We start from the raw sequence: 22750 nt of genomic DNA on the forward strand, positions 1-22750 counted from the left end.
TCAATATGGCGTACGCGATGACGGCTCGCTTCTACGTATTCTACGCGTAAGAATGAACACGTGCTCAAATCTACGGTTTCTACGAAACAGCGGAAGAAGACAAGCCCCGCACTCCGGCCAGTCCCGGTACGCAAATCAACCAAACCACGGAGTGACGCAAATTTCCCGCCCTGGTCTCTGCCAGATTACCGTGTGACGGGAAAGTCAACAAAGTAAGAGGATTCCTCGCAGATTTTCCTCGCGTGTACTATCATCACTCGTGCCTCCCGTGACAGCTGAGCCATGCCTTCCACTCATGACTGGATCAACGAGCCTCTGGGTGTCGTGGAGGGGATGTTCGGTAAGCCTCTCCGGCGGAACTTCTCTGTGTGACAGCGGGCGTCAACGCGTGGAAGCAGCTAGTTAGCCGCGGCTAGCACCCAGCATGCCAACAGAGCACCTCACACGCTGCCGGGCTTTTAACTCTCCGTGAAAGTCTCTTTAACCTCAATGTAGACTCACTGCGAGCTTGTTCTAAAACCACCGGAGTAGACGAAATGCTGGTTTCAGCCAAGCTGGGCTAACTTCTGAGTATCAGAGCATCAGCACACCCTGATGCGCTTTTAGTTGTCAGGTTTGCAGATAAGAAGTGAAGTTTCCTGCTTAGCAACTGGACAGTCTGGTTCAGAAATGCAGGTTCTTCTTATAAAGTTGGCATCAAAAAGTTGATTTTGATGCTGCTCAAGTAGACTTTCCCCCCCTGTAATTCAACTTAGGAAAATATTTTAAACTTTGATGTTGTTTATAGTTAATAAAAACCCATAATCCTCTTCTCAGTAGATTGGAATATCACGTTTAGAGCAATGAAAAAACACATTTAATAGAGAAATGTCTAACTATTTGAAGGTATATCTAGGGCTGGACGATATAGGGGAAAAAAAGAATATCGATTAAATACAAATCTTATTGATCTGTATCGATTCAACAAATTCAAAACATTTTAAGTGTAGCCCTGGTCATTTGATGCTGTTGCTTAGTGACCTATTTTTAGATACAGACACAAACATTGAATTTAAACTCAAGCCTTTATTCAACTAAGGTTTTTAATAAAAGAACGTGCTTTTTGGACTCTTTAAACGGGGCGGAGCTTATAGTTCCTGGGTCTGCGTTGTGATTGGTTGGGAGGAAATAATGACTGTAGTATTAACCTACATGATTGGCTAGAATACAAAAAAAGGAAATCTGTTACTACTGAACCTTTTTTAACTGTTGTTTTCTATTATAAATATACGTCTATTGATCACGATATATTGTCATTGAATTATCGTCCAGCCCTAGGTATATATATCTGTGTACTGCAAGGTGCATGCAATCACTGTTTGGTCTGGGCTCCTTTTGCATGAATTACTGTGTCAATGCAGCGTGGCATGGAGGAGATCAGCCTGAGGTTCTGATGAGGTGTTCAGGAAGCCCAGGTTCCTTAGACTTTGGATCAGTGAGCAACAATCCAGTACTTTTTCTCCCTCACCCAGGTCAGAGGCTTGTGAAATTGTCTCTGGTTTAGAAGTGCTTTCACACGAGGACTGTGACAGGACAGGTGTAGCCCATGTCCTGCTGGATCCGTCTGAATGTCACGGTTCTTGATGCTCTGACTCCGGCTTCGGTCCACACCTTTTAAATCCCTAAAACTTCAAATGGGCTTAACTTCACACTCCTCTCTATGCTGCAGGGATCCCTGTCACTCCAGCCTTTTTTCCTTCCACTAAACTTTCCATTAACATCCTTGCATGCTCTGGGAACAGCCAGCTTCTTCCACATTTACATTTTGTGGTCTTCAGTCTGAGATTACTGTCAGCGATCTTCATCGCTACATGCCCACAAGATTTCTGCTATAAATCTGATTTTATTTACCTTTTTGCAGTCATTGAACTGTAAGCCTCAATCGTCAAAATAAAGAAAAAATAAATGTTTAAAATATGTTTAGAGTGTGAAATCAGTTTCATTTTTTTAAGTTAATTGCTGACGTGAACTTCTTGATGTTCTACTTTATTAAGAGATAATAGTAGGATGGTTGTAGGAATAAAGTTAGCTTATTGCATATATAGTACTGTGCAAATGTTTTAGGCAGGTGTAGGGGAAGAAATGCTGTACACAAAGAATGCTTTCAGAAATATAAAATGTTTGTTTGTTTCTATCAAATGCAAACTGAGCGAAGAAGAAAAAAATCTAAATCACATCCATATTTGGTGTTACTACCTTTTGGCTTCAAACCAGCATTAATTCGTCTTGGTACTCGTGCACAAAGTCTTTTTTTTGTAGGATAATAGTATGGTGTATGATCAACCAGTTTATACAAAACAGGTGCTAATGATCACAGGTAGGCTGAAACACAATCAGGAACTGAAACAGCTGTGAGGAAGGCTTAAATCTGACCGAGGAAAGTGAAACTCTGCAAAGACGGAAGAGTGTGAGAAAGCCTACATCCAGAAAAGATCTGTGGTTAGTTCTCCAGGAAGTTTGGATCAACCTACCAGCCGAGTTCCTTCAAAAAGTGACCCTCTCTCTGTCTGACATCACAGCTGCTTCCCAGACTGATCAGAGCTCAGGATGGGAGGCGAAGGCGGTGGAGTTTTTCAGAGAGCAGCTGAAGGAGAAAGAAGCTCAGACTCGGGTAATTCTGCTTCGTTAAGCACCTGTAATTCTGAAAGCACACATGTCCTCACCTGTTTTGGCACACGTTCACCTGTTTTTTTTCCTGGATGCAGGTCCCGTCTCTGAACGACGTCCCTCTGCACTACCTGAAGCCCAACAGCCTGGTGAAGTTTCGCTGTTTAATCCAAGACATGTTTGATCCGGAGTTCTACATGGGAGCCTATGAGACTGTCGATCCGTCCACAAAGGCCAAAGTGTGTGCTTCCTTGTTTCCTCTCCTGCAGATATTTGCATACAGGCCTCCTCTGCTACCGCTGCTGCATTTTCTGACGTTTTAGACGTTGTCCTCTAATTTTACTCTCTGACTCTCCCCAGACGCTGCGATGTGGCAAATATAAAGACGTGACAGAGTCTGGGGTAAGGCTTCCTCTCTTGAGACTTTGAAGGATTCATGAATGGCACAACACAGCCTGATCAGCTGTTTTGATCTCCAGGTGGACTTAAATTGGAGAAGCACAGTAACTGCAGAGAGACAGACTTTCTACTGTGTTCCCATCCCTGGAGAAAACCAGTGGGCCAAGGACATATCCTCATGCATAGATCAGAGAAATCTGACTTTTCCTTTTAGATTAGGTGTTTTTACACTGCAGAAAGTTTACCTGAAATCCTGCTGTGGGGTCTCATGTATGAAGTGTGTTTATGCAAAAAAACAACAACCCTGGAGCTCAATGTTTAACACCCGACTTGGCATTTAGAAACATGAATGTCGTGTTTAAATCTAATGTCTGACAGATTCCAGTTTGTTCATGTTAATAATTGTTCTTCAAACTCTAGGGTCACTTGTGGAGTACCACAGGGTTCACTCCTTGGACCAATTCTCTTTACTAAATGCAAAATTATCAGACAGCATGAGATTAATTTCCACTGTTATGCTGATGACACTCTATATTTATCCATAAATCCTGATTAATCAATTACTTCCACTACAGGCATGTCTTGATGACATCAAAACCTGGATGACTTTAAATTTCCTGATTTTAAATTCTGACTATACAGAACCAGAGTCTGAGGACAAAAAATAAACTTCTTAATCAATCACTTCTGGATGGCATTAACTTGGCCTCTGGTTATAAAGTAAAAAATCTTGGTGTTATTTTTGACCAACACATGTCATTTAAATCCCATATTAAACAGGTTTCCAGAGTTTACCTTTTCACTTCCAGAATATTGGCAAAATTAGAAACATTCTGTCCAGGGGTGATGCTGAAAAACTAGTCCATGCATTTGTTACTTCAAGGCTGGACTATAGTAATTCTTTACTATCAGGAAGTCCATAAAATGCAGTTCAAAGTCTTCAGCTGATCCAAAATGCTGCAGCAAGAGTTCTGCTGAAAATCAACAAGGGGGATCATATTTCTCCAATTTTAGCCTCCCTTCATTGGCTTCCTGTTAAATCAAGAATAGAATTTAAAATTCTTCTTCTAACGTATAAAGCCCTTAATAATCAAGCTCCATCATATATCAGAGCTCTGATTACCCCGTATGTTCCTAACAGAGCACTTCTCTCTCAGACTGCAGGTCTGCTGGTGGTTCCTAGAGTCTCTAAAAGTAGAATGGGAGGCAGATCCTTTAGCTATCAGGCTCCTCTCCTGTGGAACCAACTCCCAGTTTTGGTCCGTGAGGCAGACACCCCGTCTACTTTTAAGACTAATTTTAAAACTTTTGTTTTTGTTAAAGCTTATAGTTAGAGTTGCTCATGTTACCCTGAGCTACCTCTATAGCAGGGGTCACTAATTAAAAATCAGCGGGGTCCGAATAAAGAAAATCAACAACCAGTAAAGTTCCGGAGACATTTATAAGTATAATCCGTTACTTTAAACAGCATTTAACACTGAAGTAAAATGCAGGTGTTTATGCATCCACCTTCTACGTTAACTTCTTTTAATTAAAAAAATAACAAAAATAGAGTGCTAAAGTGCTTTTTGAAATAGAGAAAAACAACTTTCCAGTTTGGTATCTAGACAATTTCCTGACTTTCACATCTTTTATAAAACACCTGAAGTGACAGTTTCTTTTTCCTTTCTTTTTTTATGGCTTAATGAAAGAAGTGGGCTTTGAATGCAAAGGATTTTAAACCTGGGCTTGAATGGCGAAAAGGAGAGGACTCATTAGCACATTGTTGAGGAGTGAATGTATGAACCATAATTCTGCAGCACCGATCATACTGTACCTTTAAATCGGCTATTTTCTCTGTGCGTATGGCTGAAGCAAGCGGATATGTTTGGTAAAATGAGCTGTGTTTCACTTCGTACTGCCGCTGAATGTTGCTGCTTTTGATGAGAGCGGCTGTCTCAGAACAAATGAGACAGACAAGTTTTTGCCCCCACCTGGCAAGAAGAACAGGTACACGTCAGTCCATTCTTCCTCAAAAGACCTGTTTTCTATGTCTACTTTGCTAATTTTTGAGCATGGCATTTCACTTTTCTTTCACCATTTCACTGCCCTTTTTCCAGCAGTCCACTCTTTCTCTGCTCTTTTTTTCTCTTTGTCTTCTTATTTCCCACCGCCCGGCTTGCCACAGGTTTGCCTGCTGTCTGTGTGTAAAAAATGCTAGCAGCAGCAACCCTGACTGACACAGCTCATTGGCTAATTTGCATCACGTGCAGCCTGTTGCCAGACGCTCCGGAGGGCTTTACCATATTAACAGGAGAAGCGGCGCAAGTGAAATTAGACATAGTCATCGGACAATGTGCAGTGATTTATTAATGTTTTAAATCAGGTTGGGTCCTGATTAGCCAGCAGGTGGGTCCGGACCCTGGTCCGCTAATCCGTGACCTCTGCTATATAGTTATGTTGCTATAGGCTTAGGCTACTGGAGGACATCAGGGTCTATTTCTGTCACTCTACTGAGTTCTTCTACTGTTCTCCAATTTGCATTTTTTGTTGTTTTTTTGTCTTTTAACTTTTTGTTCTTTGGCATTTTTCTCTTCATAGAAGGTACACCTGGTCTGGTGTTCTGTTAGCTGTGACATCATCCAGGGGAGGCAGATCATCCTCTATTACCATCTAACATAGAAAGTACTCCTGGATCAATGTGAGCTTCTGTGCTTTCTGTGTCTCTGTTCTGTCTTCTCTAAGCCCCAGTGGGTCGAGGCAGATGAGCGTTCACACTGAGCCTGGTTCTGGTTCTGCTGGAGGTTCTCTTCCCCGTTAAAGGGGAGTTTTCCTCTCCACTGTCGCTTCATGCATGCTCAGTATGAGGGATTGCTGCAAAGCCATCAACAATGCAGACGACTGTCCACTGTGGCTCTACGCTCTTTCAGGAGGAGTGAATGCTGCTTGGAGAGACTTGATGCAATCTGCTGGGTTTCCTTAGAGAGGAAACTTTCTGACCAATCTGGAGGATTTGATTGAACTTGACTTTGTAAAGTACAGTTGTAAACTGAATAGGGGGTTGGGGTAGGTAGATTAATTTTTAACAAGTCAGATGTTTTGATTCCTAAGATGGGGACAATTGCACATGTCCATATATAGCGGCGTAAAGGTGCACGTAATTGTGGAACGACTGCACTGTTGGCCCTGCTGGAGGACATTGCTGGTGGAAAAATGCAGATGAAGCTTGTGTTCAGAGATATTGCTGACCTGCTGGCAAATCAGTGGCGTATTAGCCAGTTCAGATTGCCCAGGGCAATTATTTAAATGGCCCCAGCGTTACAGAAAGAAACCAGCAGGGACCGTGCCTCCCTGGTGTGATTTCAAGTTCTAACTCCTCTGTGGTCTTTGCAACCGAGGTGTCCGGTTCCACACAAACAGATTTATCAAAGCAACACATGCAGTGACCCATCTATGAATGGCTTTTGTATGCCACAATTTTGAGGATTTCTCCTTGCCACCAAACTTTTGGTATGATAGTTAAGCACGTTTTCGTACATGAGGTTCCTGGACCTTTCCTTAATCCTACCACACGGGTATGCAGAGACGACGGGTAACCAGGGGAGGGCGGTCCCCTCCACGTCGTACGTGCCGAGCAGACAGAAGCGGAGCTACGAGGAGGACGAGGAAATGGAAGTTCAGCCACAGAAGCAGAAGGAGTCTCATGGAGGTAGGTGCCTTCAGAGCTCCACACCTGCTGTTACAATAAGAACTGACAAAGTATATGAATATCCCTTAAAATAAAATTATTGCAGTAAAATCACATTAAGCTGAAAAACACAGACTGTTTTATGAAATTTTTATTCAGGTCCGGAAGGGATCGGCAAGACACAAATAAAAACACAAACACTGTTTCTATTAGGATAATAGCGCCCATATTTATTATTCCCCACAGAATACAGCAACACAAACAGCAAGCTCTTCACACGCAAAGTAGCAAGTATCAAAGCCGACAAGCTTTCAAACAGGCGTGATGTTCCATCTCTTACCATGGTATAGGACTGGGAAGTCGGTCAGTCCGGTTAGAGCACAATCCACGCGGCCGGGCGTCCACACAACCCATGGCAGACTTCAACGAATGAGGGCGGTTCACTCCTTTTTATACCCATAAACAAAGTATCAGATGGGAGCGAGAGTGGCCAGTTCTCTCTCCCATGTGAGCTGTTCGTCCCGTTTCCAAAACATGTTTCCAAAACAAAAACCGTTCCCAGCATCTCAGCAGTGTGAAGCAAAATAATATTGCAAACTCAGAATACAGAATCAGTCTTTCCCACAACACATTGTCAGAGGTTCCCACCACAAGTTAAATAACATGTTGTTAGCAACATAACAGGCACGAGCATATATGTTGCTCTTAGTTTAAAACTAACCAGTTTTTCCCAAAATACATTGTCAAAGAACAAAAATAATTATTTAATATATCACAGACAGATCCAGATTTTAAATTGAAAACATTCAATCAGCGTTGACAAAAAACCACAAATCTATTGATTTATATAAAAATATAATCGATAGATTCATTGATACCTGCATCTGAACCAGAACCCAATCAAAGAACTTGTTCCACTTTTTTAATCATTGACATTTGACAATTTATTACTGAATTCACAGTTTTTGCTGCTGGAAGCAACATGGAAGAAAGAAAAGCAAATGTTCTGGTGCTGACTAGCTGTTTTAGACCAAATTGTTGAGAAATGAAGAAATTCAACAAAACCAGAACATCAGATATGAAGAAAAACAAGTTCTGATAATCTCTGACTATTGGTTTCTGTGCAGTTTAGACATAAAACAATGATCAAGAAAATAAATCTGCTGGAGAATTAAAAATCAGAATCAAAATTCACTGAACATTCAATGGATTCTGTCTATTTGGGTTTACAGAACTCAGCAGAACCTCTAAGGCCAACCCAAATTCCAGCATGTAGCGGCTGAGTAAAGGTGGTCTGGACTCTGTGGAGGAGAGTCATGGTTTTAGAGATGCTGTAGAAGGACAGTATACCTGCTCTGTGATCCAGGTACACTGCTACTCTGGAGGAAACTGGACCTGAAATGGAGGTCCCGATTCTGTTGTGAACAAATTCATGACTGTTTTGGGAACAAATTAATGCCCAAGATTTGTCATTAAATCCAAATCCACATTCACCCCTTCCTGCTCTGCTGATATTCTTGTATGCAACTACTACATAAACATCCTCTCTCCACTCCACCTCCCAGTAACATTGTCCAGTCAGACTCTCTCTACTCAGAACCTGAGAATAATCAGTGAATCTGTCTGGATGTCTAGAATAAGACTGAGGTTGATTCATCCTTGTCACCTTCCTGTTCCCCTCTGATAGTAACAGCTCATTGTTAGCTGTGTTTGGATCCAGTGTGATTTCACGTGAATATTTCAAGAATCCAGCTCTGCTCTTTGGTTCTGGTTCTGACAGTAAAACATCCACCTCAGTGAGTCTCAGTGAGACGTTTATCCATGCATCTCTCAGGATGTCCTGTAGTTGATATCTGAGCTCTGACACAGCTGCTGTCACATCCTCAAAGTAGCTCAGAGGACGGATCTTGATGCTGGATGAGTGTGTAGACTCACTGAGTGCTGACAGTGAGGGGTAGTTGTTGAGAAACTGGCTGTGATCCTCTATGTCTGAGAGCTGCTTCAGCTCAGCGTCTTTCCTCTTCAGCTCAGTGATCTCCTGCTCCAGCTCCTCCTGAAGCTCTTTGACTCGACTCCCTACAGTTTCCTGCTGGGATCTGATCTGCTGCTTCACATCAGTGCTTCTTTTCTGGATGAGACGGATCAGCTCAGTGAAGATCTTCTCACTGTCCTCCACTGTTTTATCAGCAGAGTGGTTGATGGCCTCCAGCTCCTGTTGAAGCAGCTTCACATCTTTCTCTCTGTCCTGGATTCTCTGCTGGATGTTTTCTCGTCTCACCTGGAGCTCTCTCTGCCTCTCTGTCCTTTCTGCTGCAGCTGGGATTGTGTCATGGCCTTTATGGTCATCCATTAAACAGAGATAACAAATACACTTCTGATCAGTACGACAGAAGATCTTCATCACCTCATCATGACGAGAGCAGATGTTCTCCTGGAGGTTCCTGGAGGGCTCCACCAGCTTGTGTTTCTTTAATGGAGCTGAATCATAATGAGGCTGAAGGTGTTTCTCACAGTAAGACGCCAGACAGACTAAACAGGACTTGATGGCTTTCAGTTTTCTTCCAGTGCAGACATCACAGGCCACATCTTCAGGTCCAGCATAGCAGTGATCAGCAGGAGCAGCTTGGAGTCCAGTCTTCTTCAGCTGCTCCACTAAAGCTGCTAACATGGTGTTTTTCTTCAGAGCAGGTCTCGGTTTGAAGGTCTCCCTGCACTGAGGGCAGCTGTGGATTCCTTTCTGATCCTCTCCATCCCAGTGTGTATTAATACACTTCATGCAGTAGCTGTGTCCACAGGGAATAGTCACCGGATCCTTCAGTAGGTCCAGACAGATCGAACAGGATAAGGTTTCTCGGTCCAGCTGATTCTGCTCCATTTCTTCTCTCAGTCACAGAGATTATGTGAGTTTCACTTCCTGAGAACAGAAACAGGTTTGAGTTCTGATATACGAAATCACGTGTCAGTGCAGAGAAGCTGCAGCCAATCAGCTTTCACTTTCAGCAGATGTTGGCTCCACCCTGCTTCAAGGTGTTGGAGCAGGAAGAGGGAGAGTTAACAAGTTTTTACAGCCTGCAGAATAAGGAGCAGAGCTGTAAATCTAACTTTTGACCACCTCCTCCTATTTACTGATTCTAAAAAGTTATCTACTCCATTTATTGAGGATTTTTCAGAAATGTTTTGGTTTGGATGAGGTTTTCCAAGAAAATATTTTTAGACGTTAAAATAATAAAATATAAGTTTTTTGTGAGGTGAGCGTGTTCTTGAAAACTGAAGGAGAAAAGAAAATATATTATCTGCTTCAGCATCACATGAGACACTTCTCATAATTTCAGGCTTTGAATCTCCTGCATAAATTGTCAGCAGGTTGAAAACCTTTAAACTTAGATTTTATACCCAGTGTAGCATCACAAAGGGTCATTTTAAGATCTATTTCCTGATCATCTGTAGAAACATTAAATTAATGTATTTCCAGTTTGAGTTAAATTATTGTGTATATGAACATTTATTACGTTACATGTTTAGTTGGCCCTCCATAGTTCAATATTTATCCTGCTGTCATGCACAGCGAGGAGATAAGGAAGGTCACAAAGTTTCCATAGCAACGATTAAATCCCAACCAAGTGTTGGAGAGGCAGGAAAAAAAATCTTACCATCACAAAAGTTAACATGAAAAAGAGCTAAAGTCTACTTATCAGATGAAACGGCTGAAATTGATGAAAAGCCCCCTCACCTGCGCTGCTAAGTACGGTTGAGGATCTATGGTGCCATGGGCATGTTTGTCTGCCAAAGGCCTTGGGAGCTTTCTCTAGAATGCATGGCACCATGAACTTATTAACCTACATGGACATTTTAGATTAAAATAATATAACAGTCCTCTGTCAGAAAAACGAAAATGAGCCCAGACCGGATAAAGATCCAGAACATTTGGCCAAATCAACACAGATTTGGTTCAGACACAAAATCATCTTCCTTACTTAGTGCCAGGATCTAAATCCTCCAGAGAACCCGATGATCTCCCTCTCTCTCTGTGCTCCAGCCCTAAGAAATGTAATTAGAGAAGATAAAGAGATGTCATGCTAAGTATTTAAAGGAAGGGGCCCTGTTATTGTTCCCTCAGAGCATAAATCTACTCAACAAAACGTTGTGCTATTACACAATGCTCTTGTCATGGTTTTTAGGTGTTTGGCCCACATGCAGAACACAGTCGGGAGGCAGAGAGCAGTTTAAGGCGTTTATTAAAAATACGGAAGTGCGAAGGAGTATCTGAGGAGGAACCACGATGGAGATCGCCAGACGGTGACACGAGACGGGGCTGGTTCATTCTGCGGGCAGAGAGAATGAAGCGTTAGGCACAGCCAAATGCAACGGGAAGTTTGCGGGTGAAGGAAAGCTTACCGCCGAGTTCGGAAACCTCTCCGGGGGGAGTGGAGCAGAGAGGTGGACTTAGTGGGTAACCTTCCGTGGTGGTGGCAGGTGACTGAGTGGCTGGTGGGCGAGCTGTAGGAATGAGGCGGGGTCCAAGCAGCACTGATGGTGGGAGCAAAGCTCAGTGGATAGCTGGAGGAAGCAGGGGAGATCCAGTGAGGTCCTAGCCTGGCTTGGTAACACCAAGGGAACTTCGGGGTTTGTGGTTTGCAGGAGGTGGTCTGGTGGAGTCTTCAGCCCGACCTGGTAACACTAGGGGAGCATCAGAACGGGATCCAAGCTGAGAGTGAACGGTGACTGAACCTGAGCACGAGGGAGCGTCTGGGACATGATCCAGGTCAATGAGAGCCAGGATGTTTGACTTGAGTCTTTCTTAGAGAATGAGGAAGTGCTTGGACTGGGATCCAAGCAAGAGGCAACCTGAGACACAAGAGACAAGAGATTAATGCTGGGAACACGAGAGCTGTCAGGAGACAATGACCAAACGAGGTGTACCACACAAGGTTAGCACTCTGGCGTCCTCCAGCTGTCAGCTCACCACCTAAATACTCCCAGACCTCGGTACTGAACAAGCCACAGGTGTGCGGCATGCCCAGGTGACAATATAGACATACACACAAATTAAAATCCCAAATTTCCAAACACCATAGCGAACCTGTTGTTTAACCTTATTCATTTCATAAGTTCCAAAACAACAAGAAAGGGATAAAGCAGAATAAACCATGTTATAAATTATTTGCAATTTTTATCATACGCTGGGGCATGATAGGTTTTGGGATTACTTTGTATTCGATTAGCACGCTGTTTAATTTTGTTAAACATGCGACAAACTCAGTGAGAACATCTCTGCAGATACTTTCAAAGTTTTCCTTTGTAATAATTTCTTGGGAATGGCTCCACCTTTTTCCAATGTTACCTTTTGGTTTTGCATTGTGATAATGTTGAGCCTGTTTCGACCCCTTTCGGGATGCTGGATCACTGGAGAGCTGAATTTGTGCGTTTTCTTAAGCCTGTTTCCTGTTTGAAGGTTTTAAGACTCTAAGCCTGTTTTTTTTTCTGTCGAAATACAAATGAGTGTTCCAAAGAAACTCAGCATGTCTGCACACCTCTTGCATTGAAAAGTTATTTACCCTGCAATGCATGGTCACATCATATCGTACACTTCCATGTAGATTATGAAGGAACAAAGGCTTAAAATGTGGGTCCTCTTCACGACCTGGAGAATTACATCACGCAGAATAAATGTTTCTTAAGTGATAGTAATATTGTCTGGGTGTTTAATTTGTTTCTTGAAGAACGGCAAATGGGTTAAGAGTTATGGAAGCCTGAGCCTGTACACTGAATATTCTTCTTTTAAAGCTTTGCAAAGAGCTGAATAAGTGTCTCAAATCTCTGGAGGAAGAGCTTTGATGAAAACATTAACATTTTTGGTTGTTGTTTTCCAAATAAGCTTTAGTTTCTCACTAGATGAGGGAAATGGCAGGTCAAAAAGACAACGTTCGACTTCCTTCAGATAATTGTGAATGTTAGAATCATGATTATCTGGGTCAAAACGTCCAATGTCTCAAAAAATGAAGTAAAGTTGGTGAATACAGATACCGTAATTATGAGGTGGACCTGGACCACCTGGGAAATCAAGTTGGTTATGTTCATGAACTAATAGAGGCATTTGAACTAACCTTTGATGATGAAAGGAAGAATGTTCCTGATCTAAGTGGGAGTTTAGGTTTGAACTCTGACATGTGGTGGTGGGTTAGGTTGGTGTGGACCACCTGAGTGACTCTTCTGGCCCTTTGGGGGCAGCACAGAGTCAGTACATGAGGTGGTATTAGTCAGGTGTGATGGCTGCTCCTCCCTCCAATCTGAACCACCTGTGTCTGCAGAGTTATTTACCTGGTACCCTTTGGGGCTGTCCACTGCTGTGGGGTGGTGCAACGCTCCAGTGTGGACAGTCTGACTCCCAGCACCCCCCATGGAGTCTGTGGAAGTACTTTCTGTAAACTCAAAATTGAGCACCTCTATTCTAAATTTTGGAAAGACGGGCTCTGTTCTGGGTGCTGCTTTAGAAACTGTAGATCTGTTGTGTGATTCTAGCTCATGCAATGAGTCAACGTGCTGGAGTTGATCTTGTGAGGATTTTGTCTGAAGGGTGGGGGACTGGTGGGGAAGGAGCCTGAGCTTGTGCGCGAGGTTGAGAGGTTCCGACTAGAGATAGTCGGACTCACCTCGACGCACTGCTCTGGCTCCGGAACCAGTCTCCTTGAGAGGGGCTGGACATTCTTCCACTCTGGAGTTGCCCATGGTGAGAGGCGCCGAGCTGGGGTTGGCATACTTGTTGCCCCCCATCTCGGTGCCTGCACGTTGGGGTTTTCCCCGGTGAACGAGAGGGTGGCCTCCCTCCGCATTCGTGTGGGGGGACGGGTTCTGACTGTTGTTTGCGCTTATGCGCCAAACAGCAGTTCAGATTACCCACCCTTTTTGGAGTCCTTGGAAGGGGTACTGGAGAGTGCCCCCCCTGGGGACTCCCTTGTTTTGCTGGGGGACTTCAACGCTCACGTGGGCAATGACAGTGGGACCTGGAGGGGCGTGGTTGGGAGGAATGGCCCACCTGATCTGAACTCGAGTGGTGTTTTGTTGTTGGACTTCTGTGCTCGTCATGGATTGTCCATCACAAACACCATGTTCAAGCATAAGGGTGTCCATATGTGCTCTTGGCACCAGGACACCCTAGGTCGCAGTTCAATGATCGACTTTGTTGTCGTTTCATCTGATCTGCGGCCGTATGTCTTGGACACTCGTGTGAAGAGAGGGGCGGAGCTCTCCACCGACCACTACCTGGTGGTGAGTTGGCTCCGATGGCGGGGGAGGAAGCTGGTCTGACCGGGCAGGCCCAAACGTACTGTGAGGGTTTGCTGGGAACGTCTGGCAGAGTCCCCTGTGAGGCGGAGCTTTAACTCCCACCTCCAGGAGAACTTTAAACACGTCCCGAGGGAGGCAGGGGACATTGAGTCTGAATGGACCATGTTCCGCGCCTCTATTGTTGAGGCGGCTGGTCGGAGCTGTGGCCGCAAGGTTGTCGGTGCATGTAGCGGCGGCAACCCTCGAACCCGCTGGTGGACACCAGTGGTGAGGGAAGCCGTCAAGCTGAAGAAGGAGTCCTATCGGGCTTTTTTGGCCTGTGGGACTCCGGAAGCAGCTGATGCGTACCGGCAGTCGAAGCGGCAGGCGGCTCGGTTGGTCGCCGAGGTAAAAACTCGGGCGTGGGAAGAGTTCGGAGAGGCCATGGAGAAAGACTTCCGTACGGCTTCGAAGCGATTCTGGTCCACTATCCGGCGTCTCAGGAGGGGGAAGCAGTGCAGTACCAACACTGTTTACAGTGGGGGTGGTGTGCTGCTGACCTCGACTCGGGACGTTGTGTTTCGGTGGTCGGAATACTTCAAAGACCTCCTTAATCCCACCAACACGTCTTCTGTTGCGGAAGCAGAGCCTGAGGACTCTGGGTCGGGTTCTCCCATCTCTGGTGCTGAGGTTGCCGAGGTTGTTAAAAAGCTCCTCGGTGGCAAGGCCCCGGGGGTGGATGAGATTCGCCCGGAGTACCTTAAGGCTCTTGATGTTGTGGGGCTGTGTTGGTTAACGCGGCTCTGCAACATTGCGTGGACATCGAGGGCAGCTCCCCTGGATTGGCAGACTGGGGTGGTGGTCTCCCTATTTAAAAAGGGGGGCCGGAGAGTGTGTTCCAACTACAGGGGAATCACACTCTTAAGCCTCCCTGGTAAGGTCTATTCAGGGGTTCTGGAAAGGAGGGTCCGTCGGATAGTCGAATCTCAGATTCAGGAAGAGCAGTGTGGTTTTCGTCCTGGCCGTGGAACACTGGACCAGCTCTATACCCTCAGTAGGATTCTGGAGGGGGCATGGGAGTTTGCCCAACCAGTCTACATGTGCTTTGTGGATCTGGAGAAAGCATTCGACCGTGTCCCCCGAGGAATCCTGTGGGGGGTACTCCGGGAGTATGGAGTACCGGGCCCTTTAATAAGGGCTGTCAGGTCTCTGTACGATCGGTGTCAGAGTCTGGTCCGCATTGCCGGCAGTAAGTCGGACTCGTTTCCGGTGAGAGTTGGACTCCGCCAAGGTTGCCCTTTGTCACCGATTCTGTTCATAACTTTTATGGACAGAATTTCTAGGCGCAGCCAAGGTGTTGAGGGGATCCGTTTTGGTGGCCTTAGGATTGCGTCTCTGCTATTCACGGATGACGTGGTCCTATTGGCTTCATCAGGGCGTGATCTACAGCTCTCACTGGAGCGGTTCGCAGCCGAGTGCGAAGCGGCCGGGATGAAAATCAGTGCCTCCAAACCTGAGACCATGGTCTTGAACCGGAAAAGGGTAGAGTGCCTTCTCCGGGTTGGGGAGGATGTGCTGCCCCTAGTGGAGGAGTTCAAGTATCTTGGGGTCTTGTTCACGAATGAGGGGAGGATGGAGCGGGAGATCGACAGGCGGATTGGTGCAGCGTCTGCTGTGAAGCAGGCGCTGTACCGGTCCGTTGTGGTGAAGAGAGAGCTGAGCCAAAAGGCGAAGCTCTCGATTTACCGGTCGATCTACGTTCCTACCCTCATCTATGGTCACAAGCTTTGGGTCGTGACCGAAAGAACGAGATCCCGGATACAAGCGGCTGAAATGAGTTTTCTCCGTAGTGTGTCTGGGCTCTCCCTTAGAGATAGGTTGAGGAGCTCAGTCATCCGGGGAGGACTCAGAGTAGAGCCGCTGCTCCTCCACGTCGAGAGGAGCCAGTTAAGGTGGCTCGGGCATCTGGTCAGGATGCCCTCCTGGACGCCTCCCTGGTGAGGTGTTCCGGGCACGTCCCACCGGGAGGAGGCGCAGGGAAAGACCCAGGACACGCTGGAGGGACTATGTCTCCTGGCTGGCCTGGGAACGCCTTGGGATTCCTCCTGAGGAGCTGGCCCAAGTGGCCGGGGAGAGGGACGTCTGGGCCTCCCTACTGAAGCTGCTACCCCCGCGACCCAACCCCGGATAAGCGGAAGAAGAAGACGGACGGACGGACGGGTGGGTGACTTCTGACATCAGGAGTTTTAAGATCTTATGTCTCAGCTTCAGCTTCATCCATCCTCACCATGGCCTTTGAAAGTTCATTTTTGGCAGCGCTCACTCTCTGCAGGGTTCTCTAATAGTTTGGCTGCAACTGAGAATTATTTTTAATCTTGTTGTGACTTACGCTGATATAACAATGTAAGCTGTCCCAAAACCTCTTGAATCTGAGTCCTTTAAGTGGGATTCCCAATTAAATTAATTAGTTCCTTAATCTTTTCATGACATGCAGCAAGGTTTAAAAACATTTAAGTTACTCCACTCATCTGCCGATAAGGTGATGAGGTCGGCAATGAAAACCTTCTGCCTGTCTTTGTCTGCTTGGTCCACCACAGGTGTAGCTTCAGATGTGAGAAGTTCTGGCTCCATCTTGGTAACACAAAACAACAAACACAAGTTATGACAAAACTTTGAAAATAACATAAGATCCAGTGAGCGCATGCCTAGCTATGCATTTAAGTTTAAATACAAATTTTTGCGTGTAGAAACAGGTGCACAAGTTGAATGTTCAGCATGCGACTCAGTGTTAAGATGCTAAACCTTTAGGAATTACTAGCTCTGTAGCGCCTGCTTGACCTTTCTTTAGGAATTACTAGCATTTTGTGCCAGGCTTAACCTTTTAAGGAATTTGTAGCATTTAAAGTTTAAATGCCCCCCCCCCCCCTCCTTTTCTGCACAAATGGGGTGGCACCTCAGATTAACTTGGAGTTAAATCTGGAAACAAATCTGTTCTACACAACAAAAAAATTTGCTCTTAAAATGTCTTTTTAGACAAATATGCAGAGGATGTAGATATTTTTAGCATCTAACTCCTCTGGACTAGAAGTTAATTTTGAAAATGCATAACTGTAATTTTCATTTAAGAATTGTAGTTTATACAAACATGAGGACAAGTCACAGCATCTGGACTCGGATGTGCAACAAAACTTTGTTCAGACAGTAAGATTAACTTTACAGTTAAATCAACCATCGGACTGTTGGTTACACCAAATAACTTGATTCAAACATTTTATTTCATGCTTTTTGTAGTACAGTTGGTCATCAATAGCTGAGTACATTTTGGAGTTAACTAACTAAAATGGGTGATATTCTTATGTGTGCAGCGAAAGCTGTGTTTACGAACGCCCACCCAAGGACGCCAATTGTTGTGCTATTACAAATTAGGTTTGGAGGTGTACTTTCTCACTTAAAAACGTCTTAAAACTACTTTTTCTGCTAAATTACCCTTAAATAATTGATAGGTTTGTAAACTAGTAATTTTCTTACTGTTCCTTACTCCTCATTGTGGCGGACTGTTGAAGCACACAACACTGCCCGTTGAGCAAAGCCCCGGCCTTTTTAAAAAGTCCTACACCAAGAGCAGGGTCTTTTTTCCATAAAAGTAAAGTGAAATCACCGAAGTGGAAACGTTACGGGGCTTTAGATGTCTAATGGAAAAGGGCCTACAGTTACTCTGGTTGCTGTTTCCAGCTTTTGTGATCCTAAACCTTTCTGCTGCAGCTTCTCAGAGCACAACAGACCAGCATGGCAATGGCGACTGTAAGCGCCAGGAGACGGAAGCTCCCTCCATCCAGGCAGCATCTGCCTCCCACCTCGACCTCAACTTCCCCCTGCCGGGTGAGAAAGGCCCCTCCTGCTTAGTCAAGGTGGGTTCTGTTTATTAGCCTCAGCTGCCTCATGCAGAGGTTCCTGTAGCAGAGCAGGTACTGACAGGTGTGTACTGTGCAGGTGTATGAGGACTGGGACAGCTTCAAACTGAATGATACGCTGGAGGTCTACGGGATCCTGTCAGTCAGTCCTGCTCTCAGTGCTCTGGCCGATGAAAAGTAAGACATATTTTTACGTGAACTCTGCCTGCTGTGTGCATCCTGTCTGTTCCTCACCGTGAGACTTTCTACAACAGGGATGCCTTCCTGGACCCCACAGAAAACATGGAGACTGCAGAGGAGCAGAGAGTCCACAGCCCACCAGCCTCACTCGTCCCCCGTCTTCACATGCTGTACGCCAAGCGGCTGGCCCACAACAACCCGCTGCTGCCGTACGGTGGCCTGGAGGAAAGCAGCGCCTGTAAGTAGTCACACAATAATAATAAATCACTGGATTTACAGTCATGAGTAGTGACGCATGATATATTGGCATTAGCATCGGTATCAGCCTTGTAAGTCATTTCTTAACATATCTGTATCGGTTCCATAGGTAAAACTGGACCGATATTAAAAATTGATGGTGGTGTACCATTTGTTTTTGTTTGTGTTTCTGTGGAGGGTTCTATAATATGGGAAAATATCGGTTATAAGCCATAACTGCAATAAAAACAGCAGGTATCTGTACCGGCCCATATTTCCACATCAGTGCATACCTAGTCATAAGAACTCTGAAGTCCAACCTGTTATCAATGTGGTTCTGCCAGCTGGTAGAATGCTTAAAGCATACTGATTAATACACACATGGAGATAAATCAGAGGCTGCTGCAGTGAAAGTTGAAGATTGTTTGTCTGATGACAACATTGGTTCCTTTGACTATGAAAGTTTTAGTTTAAGGTTGATATTTGTTGCCATACGGACATAATTTTTTTATTATACAATTAAAAATAATTTTACTAGAAACTGTTTTCTGTTTCACCTGCTCAGCAATAATCTCAATATACTAAAATGTGATAAAACAAAGTAGAAAAGGGGAAATTAGTGCAGCGCTTTTTATCCTCTCTGCAGTTTTGTCGTCGACTCTGGGGGAGATGGCCGCCGTCAGGGCGGAGCTGCTCTCATACTTCACCCACGTCCTCCTGGGAGACGCCCTGGCTGCTGAGTACCTCCTCCTTCATCTTATTTCTACCGTGTAGGTCCAGCTCAGCTGCACCTGAAAGGCTTTAAGGAGCCTTGTCAAGAAACCTAAGCAATCTTCGTGCTCTCGCAGGTACGCCAGGCGAGACGTTCTGCCGCTGGGCAAGCTGGCCTTGAACCTGAGTGGTTGTCCCGCCGTCTCCTCATACACAGAGCGCCTCTACCAGATCATCCAGCAGCTCGTGCCTTCGGTGAGTTCATGGATGCAGGAGAGTCTGACTAAACCAGAGTCTCATTGAAAAGGTTTGTTTGTTTCAATAAGTCAGTTGAAAAAGTTGAAACTTTGTTGTTATTTGGGTTCATTGCTCATAGAGGGGTATACTTCAAGCATGCATGGATATAAAAGGCTGCCTGCACAACAGCGCTGGTGTCAGTTTGCTCTAAACTGAGCATCTAAACTTCAGATCTTCTTGATGACAGTGCTATTGCAGGAACTAAAAATTATATTCCACAATTTATTGTTAAAATGCATTGTTCTAATCTTCAAATGGCAAAAATGTAGAGTTTCTGCAGACTCTTGTGTACAGGAGCATCACGGTTCTCTATGACTAATTAAGGACAGTTTCAGTTAGCCGGCCCCTTTGTTAATTAGCCATAAAAAACTGAAAACGACTTAAAAGCAATTTATTATACGATAACTATTACCATATGATTATGCATGAATAACAACTAGAAACATGCATTTAAACACAAAGTATCTGTTGCAGATAAGGATAAACATCTGGATAAGTTATTTATTCTCATTAGTGTAATATTCAGCGCTAATGTGTGCTAATTCACACATGCACTGATTTCCCTGAACTTGGTGAAAATTGTCAATAGTTACCTCCTTTTGTTGGTCAGTTTCTAATGGGAAATGTTCAAGTGGGAACAAACAACATCATGGCTGAACTGCTGCAGTCCCATGAATGAACACTCATGTCCAGTAGTGGCTGACTGAAGCTCTCCTTCCTTTTAACTCCAGTGTTTCTCTTGGGTCCGGTGTCTCCAAGGTGTTGCTTCACAATCCTCTCAACTCTGCGGTTATCCTTGCTGCTTGAGGACTTTTTTTCACTGTCCTAGTTTTTTCTTCCACTAAACTTTCCATTGGATACACCACCCAGCTTCTTAAGCAATGACCTTTGGTGTCCTGGGAAGGGTGTCAATGAACAACTGTAAAGTCTTCACCATGATTATAGATACAACATGCGATCAAATTTGAGAATTAAAAATCAGTTTTTGCTCTTATGTGATGTTCTAATTTCTGGGGAAGCTGAACTGCAGATTTTTTTTATCAGCTGTAAGCAGTTATAATGTAAATGGAAGAGGAATAAAGATGAAATGCGTTGTTTTGGTTGAAATGACTGAGATGCGTCTGTAACTCCCCTCACTGCTGCGTCCTGCTTCATGTTTTCTGAGCTGCTGTATGTGTGCTCTGGGTTTTATTGCAGTCCTACTACCTGGCGATGAGCCTCCAGAACATGAACCAGATGCGGCTGGTGCCTAAGAAGGACTATGTGGCAAACCGGCTGGTGAGCGGAGCGCTGCAGCTGGCTAAGAACACGTCCCTCTTCCTGGATGAAACCCAGCTGGAGCAGGGGCAGCTGGACACCACTGGTGAGGCCTGTAGGAACCACTAGAGGGCGACGCTGAGAGGATAACTGCTCTGTGTGTCCTGCCTGAACACTCCTGACTGTGCCCCCCCCCCCCTCTCTCTCTGTGCTGTAGGTGTGCGTAACGTTACGGCCCTGGGGAACCTGATCTCTTGGCAGAAGGTGGATTATGACTTTAACTTCCACCAGATGGAGTTCCCCAGCAATGTTAATGTGCTCATTGCGTCAGAGGGCCGCTCGCTGCTGCCGGTGAGGACAAAGGGCCAATAAGACAATAAGACAGGCTCCTGCAGGGTTATCCCCCTCATGCCTGGAGGAGGACATTACATGAACTTTACAGAAGAGTGGACACACATTTAGCCAGGATTATAGCAGAAGCTTGATAATTGGCTAAAAAAAAAGTCTGTGGTCAAGATGTGACTCGTTAAGGGACAGTAGACCAATTATCAGTGGGGAATGCATTGGATATTTGACTCTATATGTATCAGTTTAATCCTCAGGATCAGAATATGTTTTATTGGAAATAAGTTGTGACTGCAGAGTAGGTGTTAGAAAGATGAAACCTGAAGCCACGCCTCCATTTAGTGTTGCTTTTACACAGATGCACACTGAACGTCTTGAGTAAATTTTTGTATCTAGTTTAATGTGGAAACTCATTCCACAGCTTGGCTTCAGCGTTTCTCCCTCTTTGTCTACACAGTCCGACTGTCACATTCACCTGCAGCCTCAGGTGGCTCCGTCTCACATGGAGGAGTATCTGGGCAGCCTCCATATCCATTCGCAGGCCTCATCACAGCTGAACAAGTTCAGAGTCTTCCTGGGCGTGGCTCGGCTGCTCGACTACAGCATCTCAGAGGAAGTGACAAAGGTTAGCTGCTGCATCACGTCAGCTCTTTGGTAGTTTGGGTCAGAGTGTGTTTGAATGGCTCAGCCATGTTTTTTGGACTCTTTAGGCAGTTGAAGACGACTTTGTTGACATGAGGAAGGACGACCCCCAGAGCATGTCTGCTGACGCCCTCCACAGGATGCTGGTTGTGGCGAGGTGGGCCGTCAGAACCGCTACCAGTCAGATTTTCAGCTTTTAACCCTGACGGAGCTGAAATGTGACTTTGTCTCTGCAGGCTGCTGTCGCTGAGCCTAGGACAGACGTCTCTGTCCAGAGACAGCTGGCTCAGGGCCAGACACATTGAGACGCTGCGAAGGAGCCGGATGGAGCAGCACAAGAGCGTCAACGGCAACGAGCCGTGATCACCGCCATTTTTGTTTATTTTTGATATCCGTTTGTAATAAAGACTTTTTTCATGTCCCCTTCAGTTAAGATGTTTTTGTATAACAAGCTGCGGATAAAATGTATATATAAGTATTCTCATCAGTGACTGTCATTTTGCTCTGAATTGAGAATATTTAGGAATTTCTTTCCTCTGGATTTTTGATGGTTTTGCTGCAGACCAAAGTTAAAACGTTATATTCCACGTCCCTAAAATGCTGCGTTGTTTTCAAACTTTAAGTTGTCAACATGTAAACGTGCATCTCGGTAAATTACTAATTGAAAATACCGTAACATTTCTGTTTTTGTTATTTAAATTCAAACTAATATAGTCATTGCACTTAGTGGTTTATATTTTAAGCCTTTGTTTCATCTTGTTTTTGCTTCCAGCTAATGGAGACACCAAATTCAGTTTATTTACATTGGACCAATTAAAGGCTTCTACTAAAAAGAGCTTTCGATTAATCCCATCTCTTCTGATCTGTGAGGTGGCAGCTCTTCAAGCTCAAGCTGCTTTTAAACCTTTGCGTTCCAATAAACTTTCTGGATTTGCGTAAACACCCAGCTTCTTTATCCTTATCCTGGTGATTTGGAGACGTTTATGTAATATGTATCTTTAGTTTACATTATTGAAATTTTTATGAGAAGGTGGTTTTTGATTTGGCTCTACCCCATAAATTAAATAAACTCTGGAAATATATAGCTGTTTAGTAGGAAGAAGTTTTGAATTGAATTGCTGAAATAAATCAGCTTTTAATTGATCTAATTCGTTAAGATCCACCTGGGAGCTGCAATTAATCTAATAAATCTCAT

At 44.7% G+C, this 22750-nt stretch overlaps 2 protein-coding genes across 4 annotated transcripts; one reads left to right on the forward strand and one right to left on the reverse strand.

Moving 5' to 3' along the window:
• Nucleotides 1-138: 138 nt before the first annotated feature.
• On the forward strand, nt 139-21983 carry LOC105915927 (minichromosome maintenance complex binding protein). 2 transcript variants are annotated; one of them, XM_036126737.1, is made up of 16 exons: nt 139-340; nt 2559-2650; nt 2745-2885; nt 3007-3048; nt 3126-3215; nt 6598-6733; nt 17738-17883; nt 17966-18063; nt 18141-18304; nt 18950-19073; nt 19152-19269; nt 20509-20674; nt 20786-20919; nt 21371-21538; nt 21624-21712; nt 21792-21983. In XM_036126737.1, exons 1-16 carry the CDS (start codon nt 283-285, stop codon nt 21916-21918), a joined length of 1893 nt encoding a protein of 630 aa, XP_035982630.1. In that variant the 5' UTR covers nt 139-282; the 3' UTR covers nt 21919-21983. The 2 variants fall into 2 exon arrangements, with proteins under 2 accessions (XP_035982630.1, XP_035982631.1); XM_036126738.1 differs by lacking the exon at nt 139-340 and adding an exon at nt 2341-2478.
• Nucleotides 7012-11645, reverse strand: LOC118557196 (E3 ubiquitin/ISG15 ligase TRIM25-like). 2 transcript variants are annotated; one of them, XM_036126745.1, is made up of 3 exons: nt 11108-11645; nt 10687-11034; nt 7012-9626 (listed from the first exon to the last, which is right to left on the reverse strand). In XM_036126745.1, the coding sequence occupies exon 3, from the start codon at nt 9585-9587 to the stop codon at nt 7929-7931; it is 1659 nt and encodes a 552-aa protein (XP_035982638.1). In that variant the 5' UTR covers nt 9588-9626; nt 10687-11034; nt 11108-11645; the 3' UTR covers nt 7012-7928. The 2 variants fall into 2 exon arrangements, with proteins under 2 accessions (XP_035982638.1, XP_035982637.1); XM_036126744.1 differs by having other exon boundaries at nt 10687-11645.
• Nucleotides 21984-22750: the final 767 nt, after the last annotated feature.

Source organism: Fundulus heteroclitus, chromosome 22 (assembly GCF_011125445.2).
Source record: "Fundulus heteroclitus isolate FHET01 chromosome 22, MU-UCD_Fhet_4.1, whole genome shotgun sequence".
NCBI lineage: Eukaryota > Metazoa > Chordata > Actinopteri > Cyprinodontiformes > Fundulidae > Fundulus > Fundulus heteroclitus.

Bases quoted from the DNA above. Each gene is read 5' to 3' on its own strand.
- LOC105915927 (XM_036126737.1), top strand. From the start codon at position 283: ATGCCTTCCACTCATGACTGGATCAACGAGCCTCTGGGTGTCGTGGAG. The intron at 2,886-3,006 runs GTGTGTGCTTCC...GACTCTCCCCAG, and splicing joins ATCCGTCCACAAAGGCCAAA to ACGCTGCGATGTGGCAAATA. The intron at 18,305-18,949 runs GTAAGTAGTCAC...TCCTCTCTGCAG, and splicing joins CCTGGAGGAAAGCAGCGCCT to TTTTGTCGTCGACTCTGGGG.
- LOC118557196 (XM_036126745.1), bottom strand. From the start codon at position 9,587: ATGGAGCAGAATCAGCTGGACCGAGAAACCTTATCCTGTTCGATCTGT.